The sequence below is a fragment of the Diaphorina citri genome, unplaced genomic scaffold (assembly GCF_000475195.1).
Source record: "Diaphorina citri unplaced genomic scaffold, Diaci psyllid genome assembly version 1.1 scaffold514, whole genome shotgun sequence".
Taxonomy (NCBI): domain Eukaryota; kingdom Metazoa; phylum Arthropoda; class Insecta; order Hemiptera; family Psyllidae; genus Diaphorina; species Diaphorina citri.
In genome coordinates, this window is record NW_007377948.1 from 2,690 (window position 1) to 16,262 (window position 13,573).

The 13,573-nt window shown below is 36.9% G+C and overlaps 1 protein-coding gene across 1 annotated transcript in view; it reads right to left on the reverse strand.

Moving 5' to 3' along the window:
• Positions 1 to 331: 331 nt before the first annotated feature.
• The window catches only part of LOC103509612 (protein ABHD16A), a gene marked incomplete at its 3' end in the record, with an annotated part of 25,838 nt that continues 12,596 nt past the window's right edge, over positions 332 to 13,573 (reverse strand). The window contains 1 exon segment of the mRNA XM_008474234.1: positions 332 to 477. Coding sequence (XP_008472456.1) covers positions 332 to 477 — 146 coding nt within the window.

Here is a 13,573-nt window from a genome sequence, read left to right on the forward strand (position 1 = left end):
TCCAGATCAAAAGTCCAACGCATTAACAACTGCACCACTGAGGTTGGTCCAATGACTTAATGATAGATTTCACTAATGGGAGAGTTTTCAATGATAAAAAAAAAGGAGTTTTTAATAATCCAAAAGGGAGATCCAAAAAGGAGGAGTTTTTAAAAACTCCTGTTTGGATCATTAAAACCTCCATCTTGGATCATTAAAAATTCTCACATTAATAAAATCTCTCATTATGTCATTGGTGAAATTAACCATCACACTTAACTTACGGTTAATTCAGGAGGGGCTTTCAGCTCCACGAGAAATAATATTCATGATTTTGAGTTTTTCCACTTACTAGAAACAGGGCCATCTGGATTTGTTCGTCAGACGATAGGTCGGCTCCTAGCTTCTGATAGGGATATCCCGTGTTCATTGAGGTGTAATTAGACAGGATGGATTGGCAATAGGTATCGTCTACCCGGTACTTGGTGTATACTTCGTCTGAAACAAAAGACAAAATATCGATAAATCCTGACTGCATAATATTCAATATCGATGAATCCGGACTACATAATACCATAGGAATGGGTAGAGATCTACCAGAGTAACTAGAGATATAACATTATAACTGAGGATGTAACATGAGAACTTATTCAAACGGATCTTCTATACACATATGTACAACATACACACCTACTAATATTATCCAAAATGTAACATGAGAACTTATTCAAACGGATCTTCTATACACATATGTACAACATACACACCTACTAATATTATCCAAACGTATTTGTGTTCAATTTCTGTACAAGTTCAATTCAATTTTCGAATGCCAGACCATCCCAAACAATATTTTCTCGAAGATATGTGTTTGTGTCCTAGGAGTTGACAACAGGAACAACTAAAAGTATGAGGAACAAATATTTTCACAGAATTCAATTTCAATAGGTGTCGTATTTTTGCAAGAAGATGTCAATAGGTGTATTTGTGCTAGAGACCAAAATTATTAGACTCTACATGTACCTATACTAAATACCTACAGATTAGGTTGGAAATATCTCGACCTTAACCTCTCCATTTGCCAATAAGGTCTACGAACCCTTGTAAGGATTGACTGTACGGTCTGGGTCTATGAACCCCTAGGGACTTAAACAATGTCTTATACACCTACACAGAATAGGTGCAAATTTTTTAATAAAAAATGTGTTAAAAAATTTGCATTGAAAAAAGGGAAGGAATAAACAAACAAAATTGGGTTACCTTTGTAATAGGTAACCCCTGGTCTCGCTGGAGGATGTAAAACTGTGACAAAACCAGCCCTGTCAGGCCACAGACAATAACACTGGCTTTTTGAGGGTACCTGAATGGGAATATGGTCAAGTCCGTCTCAGGAACGACATAATTATGTACCTGAATATCCCTCATTAGACCCCAGAGCGAGCTCTCTGGCCTAGATGGCACCTCTTGGTATCCTCTCAATTAGATTGGCGTTATTAGGGTCTAAGGTAGGAGAGTTGCCATTCGCCTGGGTCGCATTCTTAATAGGAACTTTATACTCTAGACCTTTTGCAATATTTGGACTTTGCAGCACCATTGGACTTTGGACATAAGGGTCGTGCAATCATTTTTAACATGCGCTTATAACGGACAAACTTTATAAAATAAAATTAATTCTTCTCCTTTTATTGCATCTTTTCCCAATTTTATTTGGGGTCGGTGTTATAAAATAAAATTAAGTCAGGAAGGATGAATAAGGAAAAGACATTTAAAATTGTAATTATTCAACTTTTGGATTTGCCTACCAAATATCGGGGTGCAATATGATCTGGTGATAGAAAAGATGAAGAAGAAATGATAACTAGCAAGAAAAGGAGGTTGAAATATACCAGTGAGGATGCTTCGAGGTTCCATCAAGGCCCGGGGATAGCAGCAACTCCAAACACAAAAAGCCCACTCCGAGGCTTAGGTGTAGGGGCGAACGGCCCTAAAGGATGGGTTAAGCTTATACGAATCTAATCTAATCTAATAGGTAACCCAATTTTGTACCAACCAAACAAAAGCTAAAGGTAGGTTAGGTACCAAACAAGCATTAGGTAACCTTTGCTTGCATCCGAAATCCCCCAAATAATTTCACATTTCCTCACAGGATTTCTTTCTTCCAGACTTTGTCAGCGAGTTCTGCTCTACTTGTTAACGACTATGTCTGCTATGTTGCTAAGTACTCTGCTATGTTCAACTAGAACAACGTGATCTACTCTTTTCCATTTTCATTTAATTGTTGATTAATTTTATTGCCTGTCTCACAGATGAGCAATTTGTCACCAGAGGTTCTCAAACGAAAAATTAGAGGTTGTGATATGGGAGTAAAATGAATACATACTTCTTACGGGCAGATTTATTCAGGACGTTTAAATCGTCCCGATGATAGTTCAAGAAAAATCTCACACTAATAGAAGCTCCAAAAATTTTCTCTTCAGATTGGCAGATTCCCGATCTAAAGAAAACCTCGAAATTTCTACCACTTTTGTGGAATAATCGAAAAAAGCTTACAGTTATTGTAATATTGTTGGTTACTGGCAGATCAGATTGATCCGATATTTGACGAGTGTAGGAATGTCAAAATCGGGCGATAGATTAATCTTCTCGATACAAGATCGAGAATCATCAAATCGCTATCATCACTCTCATCAAATTGAGGTAAGTAATTACTTCAACCGATGACTGCAACTGTTGATGAAACACAATGATGATCTCGTGTTGAGTACGATTTGACAAAGAGTGAGAAGTTATGCGTTATATTTTAAACTCTCTCGGGTCCTAAAAATAGGTACTCGCCTATTCGTGATGACCTTGACAGGTAATCCGTGTAAAAAGGAGCTGCACTATCAAGGGGAATCCCCATTCCCCCAAATTTTCACAAAATCATCCCGTCAGTCATTTTAGTTACAGGTTACAGGTATTGAATAACTTCTCACTCTTTTACATTTCGTACTAAAGTTGCTCCATCCCATTTTCATCCTCTGCTTCATGGTCCCGTTTGTGTATCAAGCTTCTTTTTTAAAGTTACTGGTAGACAGTCTTCCTTAACCTTATCTCTCCACCCCAGTTTTGATCTCCCAAAATAATTACCTACCCCAGGTAAGTTGGTACTTACACGGAAAAAGAAAATAATAAATATGCTTTCACAAGATATTGGTTTAGGTAGAGAATTCTTCATTTTTATATTTGAAAAATATTTTTCATATTTTACAAAAAACCGACTCTAAAGTACACATTACAAGTTAAGAAATAAATACCTATCTACTTATGTAAAAATAGGTAGGTATAGTAAGTAATAAAAATAAATTTGAAAAAAAATGTCTAAAGAAAAATAGAAAGTAGGTAATAATTAAGAGGGCATAAAATAGTTCACAAAAATCACACAACTCTCACAATTTGGATTAACAACATGAATATTGTCATTTATCAAGTGGCATTTTATGGATTTATTTAATGAAAATTCTCTCAGGAATATTCCATAAAAGAGAGCATCACAAAGGTTGTGATAAATCACTAAAAAACATTGCATTAATTTGGTTAATTAATGAAGCCATAAAAATAGGTATGTACAGTTCATAATAAATTTATTTTTCATAAAAATAATGAATTAGGTATTTTATTTTAGGACCTGAATCATTAACCGAGTGATTCACTGATAACAGAGTAGTTCTTCGGTACACGTATATTTATAACCTAATTTTTTACAGATCTCTAGGTAGGTATTTTAGATCAAGAATTAAATTTAAACCTAAAAAACAATAGCCCATCCCTAAAGGGACCTTAGCTAAAAACTAAAGCTTTATTTTGGAGACGATAAACTGCGGACAATTACCTCACCTTTTTAGATAGGGTTAGGTAGGGCGCAAAAAAGCATTCATCCACAGTTTACGCATGCCTCTGAATCTTTTTTAAAGGAGTTGAATTTCTGAAATAATGTGGGTTTCTTATTTTTCTAAACCCCCTAATGTTCTAGGATACGTACTAGGCACTAGCTTTTAGTATTTATTGAGCAAAATAAAGTTAAGAAAAAGGGAAAAAATAAATAAAAAAAAATCAAAGTCAAACCTAAAAGTTACGTCATACTTTCGGTTGGACTTAAAAAACTCTTTTAGAAAGATCACCAAAATACATAACCATTATCGTTCTGTCCTATAGGACAGGTCGATGAATTATACATAATTAGCTCCCTCAGAATTATATTGTGACATATATGCCGAAAAACTCGATTTTCGTTTTATATATTACTTACCTTATCTTTGTTTTATTACGAAATGAGATCTTTCGATTGGTCTAGGAATTATATCTGTACGACTTACTTTCCCGAGATAGCCACAGTGATATTAAAAAAATAGCGCTTACAAGGCAGACGCACTACCAACTAAGCTAACTAGGCTGGCAATATACATACTTTAATTTGAAATTAAAATCAAAGTGATTAGCCAAATCAGAGTGATAAGTGACTCCAGATAAGGGAAAGAAGCTCAAAATGAAGGAATCCTAATGAAAGAATGAATGAACTAACAAACAAACCATCAAAAAAGAAGAAATGTTCTAGTATAAAATATACTTGTATGTAGGCACTGGTACCCTCCGTTCTCTCTTTTACGGAACACATAAACAAATCAGGATTATCAGGAACAGGATATTTAGGGATGGGATATTCGACTCTTTTTGAATATTCGAATACCACGACTCGATTCTTTTCAAATATTCGACTCAAAGAATCGACTACAAATCAGGATTATCAGGAACAGGATATTAGGTTACCACCTGCAATTCTTACGAGGGTGGGAACCGGGAATGAATGGGGATATCTCTATCAGGATTAACAGGAAGATGACTAGCAAGAAATCAAGAAGACGAAAGAAAGAACACACTGATGCTGTGAAGAAAATGAAAGTAATGGGAAAATGTTATAAATACAACTCGACTTGGAATCAGGCAAACCATTTGATCCCAAACCAACTGAAGTAGTGTAAAAAGTTGGCGAATAACACAGTGTACGAAAAACAATAATTGAACGTGTTTTCCAATAAATATTTAACAAATACGTACGTACATACCTAGAACTTTGGTTCACTTTTAGTGTAAAAACGCTCAAATATTTTTTTCCCAACAATTTACTAAAAAAAATCAAACTGGCTAGAAAACGAGTCAAAACCAGACAGCTAAAATTTTACAATGTCTACCTGTGGTTTTTAGCTAAATCCCCTTTAGGAGTGAGCTATTCAATTTAATTTTCAAGGAGTTAATCACTTTTGAAACTCGAAAGACAAATAAAAACAATAGATAATAATATCTGATATTATTTATTATCTATTGTTTTAAATATCATCAGTAACTTTTTTTAAGTACGAATCTATGTCCGCAAAGACATTTGGGTATTGCAATTTATTTAACACTTAGTGGTTTTTTCCCTGTTGAAATATTATTTTAGAAATTTAGACATTTCACATAATTATAGGTATTATCGTGGACTTTTAAATCGATTGGTTTATTTAAATCCAGTAACTTTTAAATAAGAACTTTCAAGTACAAACTTTATTGATGTGAATGTGACTAGACGTCAACCATGTATCCGTCTCGTGTGAAGCTTATATTGTGTTCAATAGTAGTGTTGATAAGTTTGGTGCAGTGTATGCCAAACAGTGCTCATACTGCCAGTGGGGTGAGCGAGAAGTCTGCTGAGGAAACCACATGGATTACACTGAAACCTGGTGAGTGAACAAAAATCTCTTCTTTTCTTCTTCTTCAAATAAATGTAAATGTAAAGGCAGTTTCTTTGTGTTATTAGTTATTATGTCACAACTTTGGTGCTCACTGCAGCATTGTAGGATTTTCCCAATATCTCAATAATCCTAAAATCCAATCAACTCGACTCAGAATCAGGCAAACATTTGATCCCAAACCAACTGAAGTAGTGTAAAAAGTTGGCGAATTAAAACAGTGTACGAAAAAAAATAATTGAACGTGTTTTCCAATATAAATATTTAACAAATACATACTTAGAACTTTGGTTCACTTTTAGTGTAAAAACGGTCAAATATTTTTTTTCCCACAATTTACTAAAAAAAAAAAATAATAATAATAATAATAAACTGGCTATAGAAAACGAGTCAAAACCAGACAGCTAAAATTTTACAATGTCTACCTGTGGTTTTTAGCTACCTGTGTCAATTTAATTTTCAAGGAGTTAATCATTTTTGAAACTCGAAAGACAAATAAAAACAATAGATAATAATATCATCAGTAACTTTTTTCAAGTACGAATCTATGTCCGCAAAGACATTTGGGTATTCCAATTTATTTAACACCTAGTGGTTTTTTCCCTGTTGAAATATTGTTTATTTAAATCGATTTAAATAAACAATTCGTTTATTTAAATCCAGTAACTTTTAAGTAAGAACTTCCAAGTACAAACTTTATTGATGTGAATGTGACTAGACGTCAACCATGTATCCGTCTCGTGTGAAGCTTATATTGTATTCAATAGTAGTGTTGATAAGTTTGGTGCAGTGTATGCCAAACAGTGCTGATACTGCCAGTGAGGTGAGGGAGAAGTCTGCTGAGGAAACCACATGGATTACACTGAAACCTGGTGAGTGAACAAAAATCTCTTCTTTTTTTTTTCTTCTTCTTCTTCTTCTTCTTCTTCGAATAAATGTAAATGCAGTTTCTTTGTGTTATTATGTCACAACTTTGGTGCTCACTGCAGCATTGTAGGATTTTCCCAATATCTAATAATCCTAAAGATCCAATGTTTACGTACCATGCTGGCACCGGTCGCTATGCGCATTTATAAGTCATAGCTACTCATTTTCCTCACGAGGCTGAGTGGGCCCCGCAACAGCCAGTCACGGAATCAATCATTTGGATGATACAATTTCTTGGCCCCGCCGGGAATCGAACCCGGGTCTCCCGCGTGCAAGGCGAGTGCAGTGACCACTACGCCATGGGAGCTGACGCCATTCCCCCGGGAATCGAACCCGGGTCTCCCGCGTGCAAGGCGAGCGCAGTGACCACTACGCCATGGGAGCTGAAGATTGGATTTCCTCACGAGGCTGAGTGGGCCCCGCAACAGCCAGTCACGGGATCAATCATTTGCATGATACAAATTTCTTGACCCTGCCGGGATTCGAACCCGGGTCTCCCGCGTGCAAGGCGAGCGCAGTGACCACTACGCCATGGGAGCTGACTGAAACGAGGCAGGGAATCGAACCCGGGTCCGCTGAGTGGGCCCCACAACAGCCAGTCACGGGATCAATCATTTGCATGATACAAATTTCTTGACCCCGCCGGGAATCGAACCCGGGTCTCCCGCGCGTGTAGTAAATTGTTGTGTTGCCGTTGGTCCGATATTTGGTTTACATCATCGGCATATGATTATGAGGGAAATTCGCTGATTAATTTTTGGGCTTAATCAGGTCATCAGACCATTGAATTTCAAAAGAGATCAACATTGTGTTTCATCAACAGTTGAAGTCATCGGTTGAAGTAATTACTTACAATACTTACCTCAATTTTCAATTACGATGAGCATGGTGATATCGATTTGATGATTCTCGATCTTGTAGCGAGAAGATTAATTTATCATTTATCGCCCGATTTTGACATTCCTACACTCGTCAAAATCGTCAAATATCGGAACAATCCGAATATCTGATCTGCCATCCTAAATTTCAGAGTATGTAATACTTTTTATTTTGTTTTACATTCAAATTTCCTTCTCATTAGTTTTAAAAAAGTGCCAGATACGATACTGAGCAGGAACAAAACGGCTTTTGAGTTGACGAAAAAGTAAAAACGAAATTCAAAGGGAGGTTTAGGTTCATTTGATGCAGATCCGAAAAGACCTTGAAGCTTTTAAAAGCCGTATAAAATGGAGCTTTTAAAAGTAATAAATAAATCATTATATGGAAATGTTGGGAAAGGATTTTGGTGGCGATCCGAACACGGAAAGTAAAGTAAAAGTTGAGAAAGGAAAAGATTTTGAGAATCACTGAAAGAGAGAGAGATCGGAATCGGAAATCAATTCCTTGTTCAAAGCAAACACACACCGGCTAATTATCAGGTTCAGGGTGTCATGAGCATTCAGATCCAAGCGTGACACTTGACAGTGTTCCAAATAGACCAGAAAATACCTTGTTTATAATGCAGCATAGGGCCAGACCAGCAAAAATGCAGTCAACTACTATCAACTACAGTCTCTACAAACTCCGAATAGAACGCATCATATTTTTATGAAACGTATCCAATCGGTTTGGTTGCCAATGGTGGCACAGATGTTTTCCCTATGTCTTCAGGTGATTCTTTACATGGCGGAAAATAAAATGCTCATCAACTCAACCTATGTACTTCAGAGAAGTTCATAGGGGGAAACAATCACACGAAGAGTGCCAATCCGAAAACCCCTTGAACTCCAAAGTTTGAAGTATACATATACATACTTCCTTATGAAATGTTATTTATTCTAATCAATAATACATAAACAGATGTACCATGAGATATAGGTATGAGAACGAGTATGAAAAAGAAGAGACAGAAAAGAGAGAGTTATAGATTAGATTTAATTTAACAGGTACCTTGCAAATGAATATCGATCAATTTAAAATTAACTGTTGAACTTCTATGAAGTTCATAGGGGGAAACAATCACACGAAGAGTGCCAATCCGAAAACCCCTTGAACTCCAAAGTTTGAAGTATACATATACATACTTTAATTTGAAATTAAAATCAAAGTGATTAGCCAAATCAGAGTGATAAGTGACTCCAGATAAGGGAAAGAAGCTCAAAATGAAGGAATCCTAATGAAAGAATGAATGAACTAACAAACAAACCATCAAAAAAGAAGAAATGTTCTAGTATAAAATATACTTGTATGTAGGCACTGGTACCCTCCGTTCTCTCTCGTCACGGCATACGCTCCCGTAGGCGATGACGTCACATCAAATGTCCCGAGCAAAGCTCCCTTGCAGGCAACGCATTAATGTGTTTGTGCGCATACGTTTCTGCGCGGTTCTTTCTGCTTCTCCGCTAGCGCGCTTGCATGGTGGCGCTACCTAGCGGACAAAAATAGCAACTGCGTTAAGTCTGACGTCACAAATCTTTGAACTCTTTCATTATAAAAATTGATTTTTCGACCTTTTACAGTTGTTTTTTCGGAGTTTTGACCTCAGATTTGGATTTTTCCCAACTTTTTTTAGGAATACATTTGTACAAAATAAATGCTTTATTGAATTGAATCGACCATTTATTTATAATTTTTACCCATTTGCAACTGCTCCATTGCAAAGGAGAGAAATCCTCCCAAAGACTGTCTGGACTCTCCTCTAACCCAGTAGGACATCAACGCTGACGGTGTCGGTAGAATGTATTGCAGTTTACAAACACAAACAATTCACTTTACCTACATGACGCTCCATTGGGCAGAGTAATTACTACTATTATGTCGGACACATGACTATTATTTTACCTACATTTTTCGGTGTGATATATGAATCCAGTACAGTTAGACCGAGAAATACTAGGAAGACGATTTTAATCCAATTATATCTCGGACAAATAGACTACAATGAGAAAAAAAGTACACTATTCCAACCTGTACGTTCTATTACTGGTACAATGTACACATCTATTTTCAATGCATCAATTTGTATCCTTCTAATCTGTCTACTCTTCTTCGAATAAGGCGTTTTAATTCTGGAAAACCAGGTCGTTTACGCTGGAAATCCCTTCTTTTAACGTTAATCTCTTCTTCTAACGACAATGTTTGGTCCGTACACCCGTAGTAAATGGTCTTCCTAATTCCTGGTAACAGTAGTAACCATGTTCCGTAGTAAATTGTTGTGTTGCCGTTAGTCCGATATTTGGCTTACATCATCGGCATATGATTATGAGGGAAATTCGCTGATTAATTTTTGGGCTTAATCAGGTCATCAGACCATTGAATTTCAAAAGAGACCCTCGACCCACCTGCGGGTGCGGTGATACCCTAACCGTGGACCACATATTTAATTGCCACACACATCTACAAATATCCACCTGCGGGTGCGGTGATACCCTAACCGTGGACCACATATTTAAATGCCACACACATCTACAAATACGCTCCTCCCTCCCCTCACCACCAGCCCTCGATAACAACCCTGCCAACATCGATTCGGCCTTAATGTACCTGAAGACCATTGGACTCTATACCAAGATCTAGGTAAACAGGGGACGGCGCGAACGACACAAGAGTGTTAAAGCGCCTAACTGGAAAAAAAAAGAAAAAAAAAAGACCATTGAATGCCTCATTAAAGTCCTTTTGCCCAGCCATGTTAATGACAGAACTAAATTAGCCAAAAGGCCATTGGACTCTATACCAAGATCTAGGTAAACAGGGGACGGCGCGAACGACACAAGAGTGTTAAAGCGCCTAACTGGAAAAAAAAGAAAAAAAAAAGACCATTGAATGCCTCATTAAAGTCCTTTTGCCCAGCCATGTTAATGACAGAACTAAATTAGCCAAAAGAGCAGTGGGCGTAATGGAAGAGACTCTCAGCTTCGCCACAAACTATTAATAACGACAATGCCTGATTAAAACCGATGAGGGGGGTCCCAACAGGTGGTCCGTGAGAAGGTTCCAAGTGATTTGCGGAACCGATCGACGATCAAGAGAGCTTTTTGAAGCAATTCTTCACAAGGAAACTTTCAAATCCCATAAGATACCGCAGTCACATCTCATTCTCTCAGATCGTCCCATGTGAAGCTCACTTAAACAAAGCATCTAATGATGATACTGACCTAAATTTCTACGCTACAGTCATTACGATGAAGAAAGGAAGAAAAGTGGATCTCTTCTTTCTAAATCATAACGATGTAATTGATTTGATTTGAAATAATATATCACTCTGGAGCTGGTGTATCGTCACGATTTCAAATATAGGGTTTGCCTTACGTCAGATAAACATTTGTGGTTATACCTGCTTTTACAACTGTGACGAATGTAATGCACACAATGTCTCGTAAAAATTTCCTTTTTCCCAAAATTTCCATCACCGAAATTTTATGGCGGGGACTATTTTGTATCAAAGCCCAAGAGATCCTCCAAACTTCTCTCTCCTATGCATCTGACTGGCATCTATGTTTTGAAACCGACGTAGTCAATAAATGTTGTACCTCAGTGATATCACAAGGGCAATAAGATACATACTAGACTTTTTCTCACTTATTTTGATCACACTTAGTTGTGAAACAACAGCAGCAACATTCGTGCCCGGAATGGATATGAAGATATCACAGAAGGTTTGTTTTTCTGCAGGCAACCAATGCCTCGCAATCAGATATCTTTCAGTTCTATTCTTAGAAATTGGTAGCTACTATCTACTTCGACGACAAATGAGTAGTTCCCATCTACTTTCAATGAGTAGCGACTCATGGTGGCACTCGCAATAAAAAGATTTACTTAAAATGAGAATGAATTGCAAAGGAGAGAAATCCTCCCAAAGACTGTCTGGACTCTCCTCTAACCCAGTAGGACATCAACGCTGACGGTGTCGGTAGAATGTATTGCAGTTTACAAACACAAACAATTCACTTTACCTACATGACGCTCCATTGGGCAGAGTAATTACTACTATTATATCGGACACATGACTATTATTTTACCTACATTTTTCGGTGTGATATATGAATCCAATACAGTTAGACCGAGAAATACTAGGAAGACGATTTTAATCCAATTATATATCGGACAGATAGACTACAATGAGAAAAAAAGTACACTATTCCAACCTGTACGTTCTATTACTGGTACAATGTACACATCTATTTTCAATGCATCAATTTGTATCCTTCTAATCTGTCTACTGGATGACTCTGGTCATATTTGATTTGGTCCCACTGGTAAGGAGCTAGTCCGGGAATCTGGGGATTGTAGGTTTTAATTCCAAACGAGACATATAACTTTATAAATTGTATGAAAATCTGACCACTGCTAAAGTCTGAAGGAAAGGGATTCATTAGTATTTTTTGAGAAATGCAATTATGCAAACAAACCTAGACGCATTAATACATTTCAGCGAAAAAGTCGGAGACATAGACATTAAACCTTACAACTGAAAAGACTATATCTCATTCATATGACCAAAAATGTCCATCTGTCGCGTCGACATAGCAAATTACTATTCCAAACAACTATCAGCAAATTACAAATAATAGCTAGCATCCAAACCGACCATGAGCATCTGAAGGAAGGGTCACCTGGTATGCAAACTATCCAGTCATATCTAATGTCTTGCTCTCAGAAGTCTTTTTCTCATGACGGACATTGCCTGTGCATTAGAACAGCTGACCTATAGTCGTCGGTCCTACCTCAGTAACATATTGGTTGAGGTGGTCATCCTCAACCTCATCCTCAAATATGGAAATTCTTTTCCATTTTCCAAACCAAGGCCCAAGTTCATTCCATTCTTGAAAGATCCTGCCAGTGAACGAACGAAGTACGTTCAAAAATTTGACTGGAAGGTTTTTCATTCATCTTCTTTGTTTCACCATAACTCTAGAACAATTTTTAAATTTGGTAGAGATTTTCAAACATAAAAATTCTTTTCATTTCCAAACCAAGAACCAGATTTATTCCATCCTTGAAAGATCCTGTCATTGAATGAATGAAGTGGGTTTTAAGTTTTGACTGGAAGATTTTTCATTTAGTTCCAACGTTTGTCTGATTTTGATGCAATTTGGTTGGATATGTTCAACACACTAAAGGACTTTCAGGCCAAATTGGACCCCCGGGAGCCTCTGTAATGACCTTTTTTGTTTCGTTTCTGAGTGAGTTCTACTCTACAGGTCATTGAACTATTACCATAACTGCATATTACCATACCTGCAATAACATACATAACTGCATATTAATGTGTATCTTAATATCTTTCCCTGGAGCAAGATTCTAATGCGTTTTTCTTTGATTCCTTCTGGCACCTTGTGCTAATGCACAGGCTAATCCATCTGGTAGGTTCTCAGCGTGGTTTACATACACGGTAATTGCTGTTATAAATTGTGCTTTCTGGGCATCCCGCTTATTGTCCGGCTTAATCTATCCAGCTAATGCATTCCTCGTTGGATTTCCTGCTTGCTGGCTTTATAAGGAACATGCATTTTGTTAATGGCCTTTATAAGGAACATGCATTTTGTTAATGGCCTTTATAAGGAACATGCATTTTGTTAATGGCCTTTATAAGGAACATGCATTTTGTTAATGGCCTTTATAAGGAACATGCATTTTGTTAATGGCCTTTATAAGGAACATGCATTTTGTTAATGGCCTTTATAAGGAACATGCATTTTGTTAATGGCCTTTATAAGGAACATGCATTTTGTTAATGGCCTTTATAAGGAACATGCATTTTGTTAATGGCCTTTATAAGGAACATGCATTTTGTTAATGGCCTTTATATGGAACATGCATTTCGTTGATTGTCTTTATATGGTACAAGCATTTGGTTAGTTGCAACTTTGTAACTTTGTATGGAACATTGGAACACCCATTACCACGAGTGGTTTTTCTGCAGG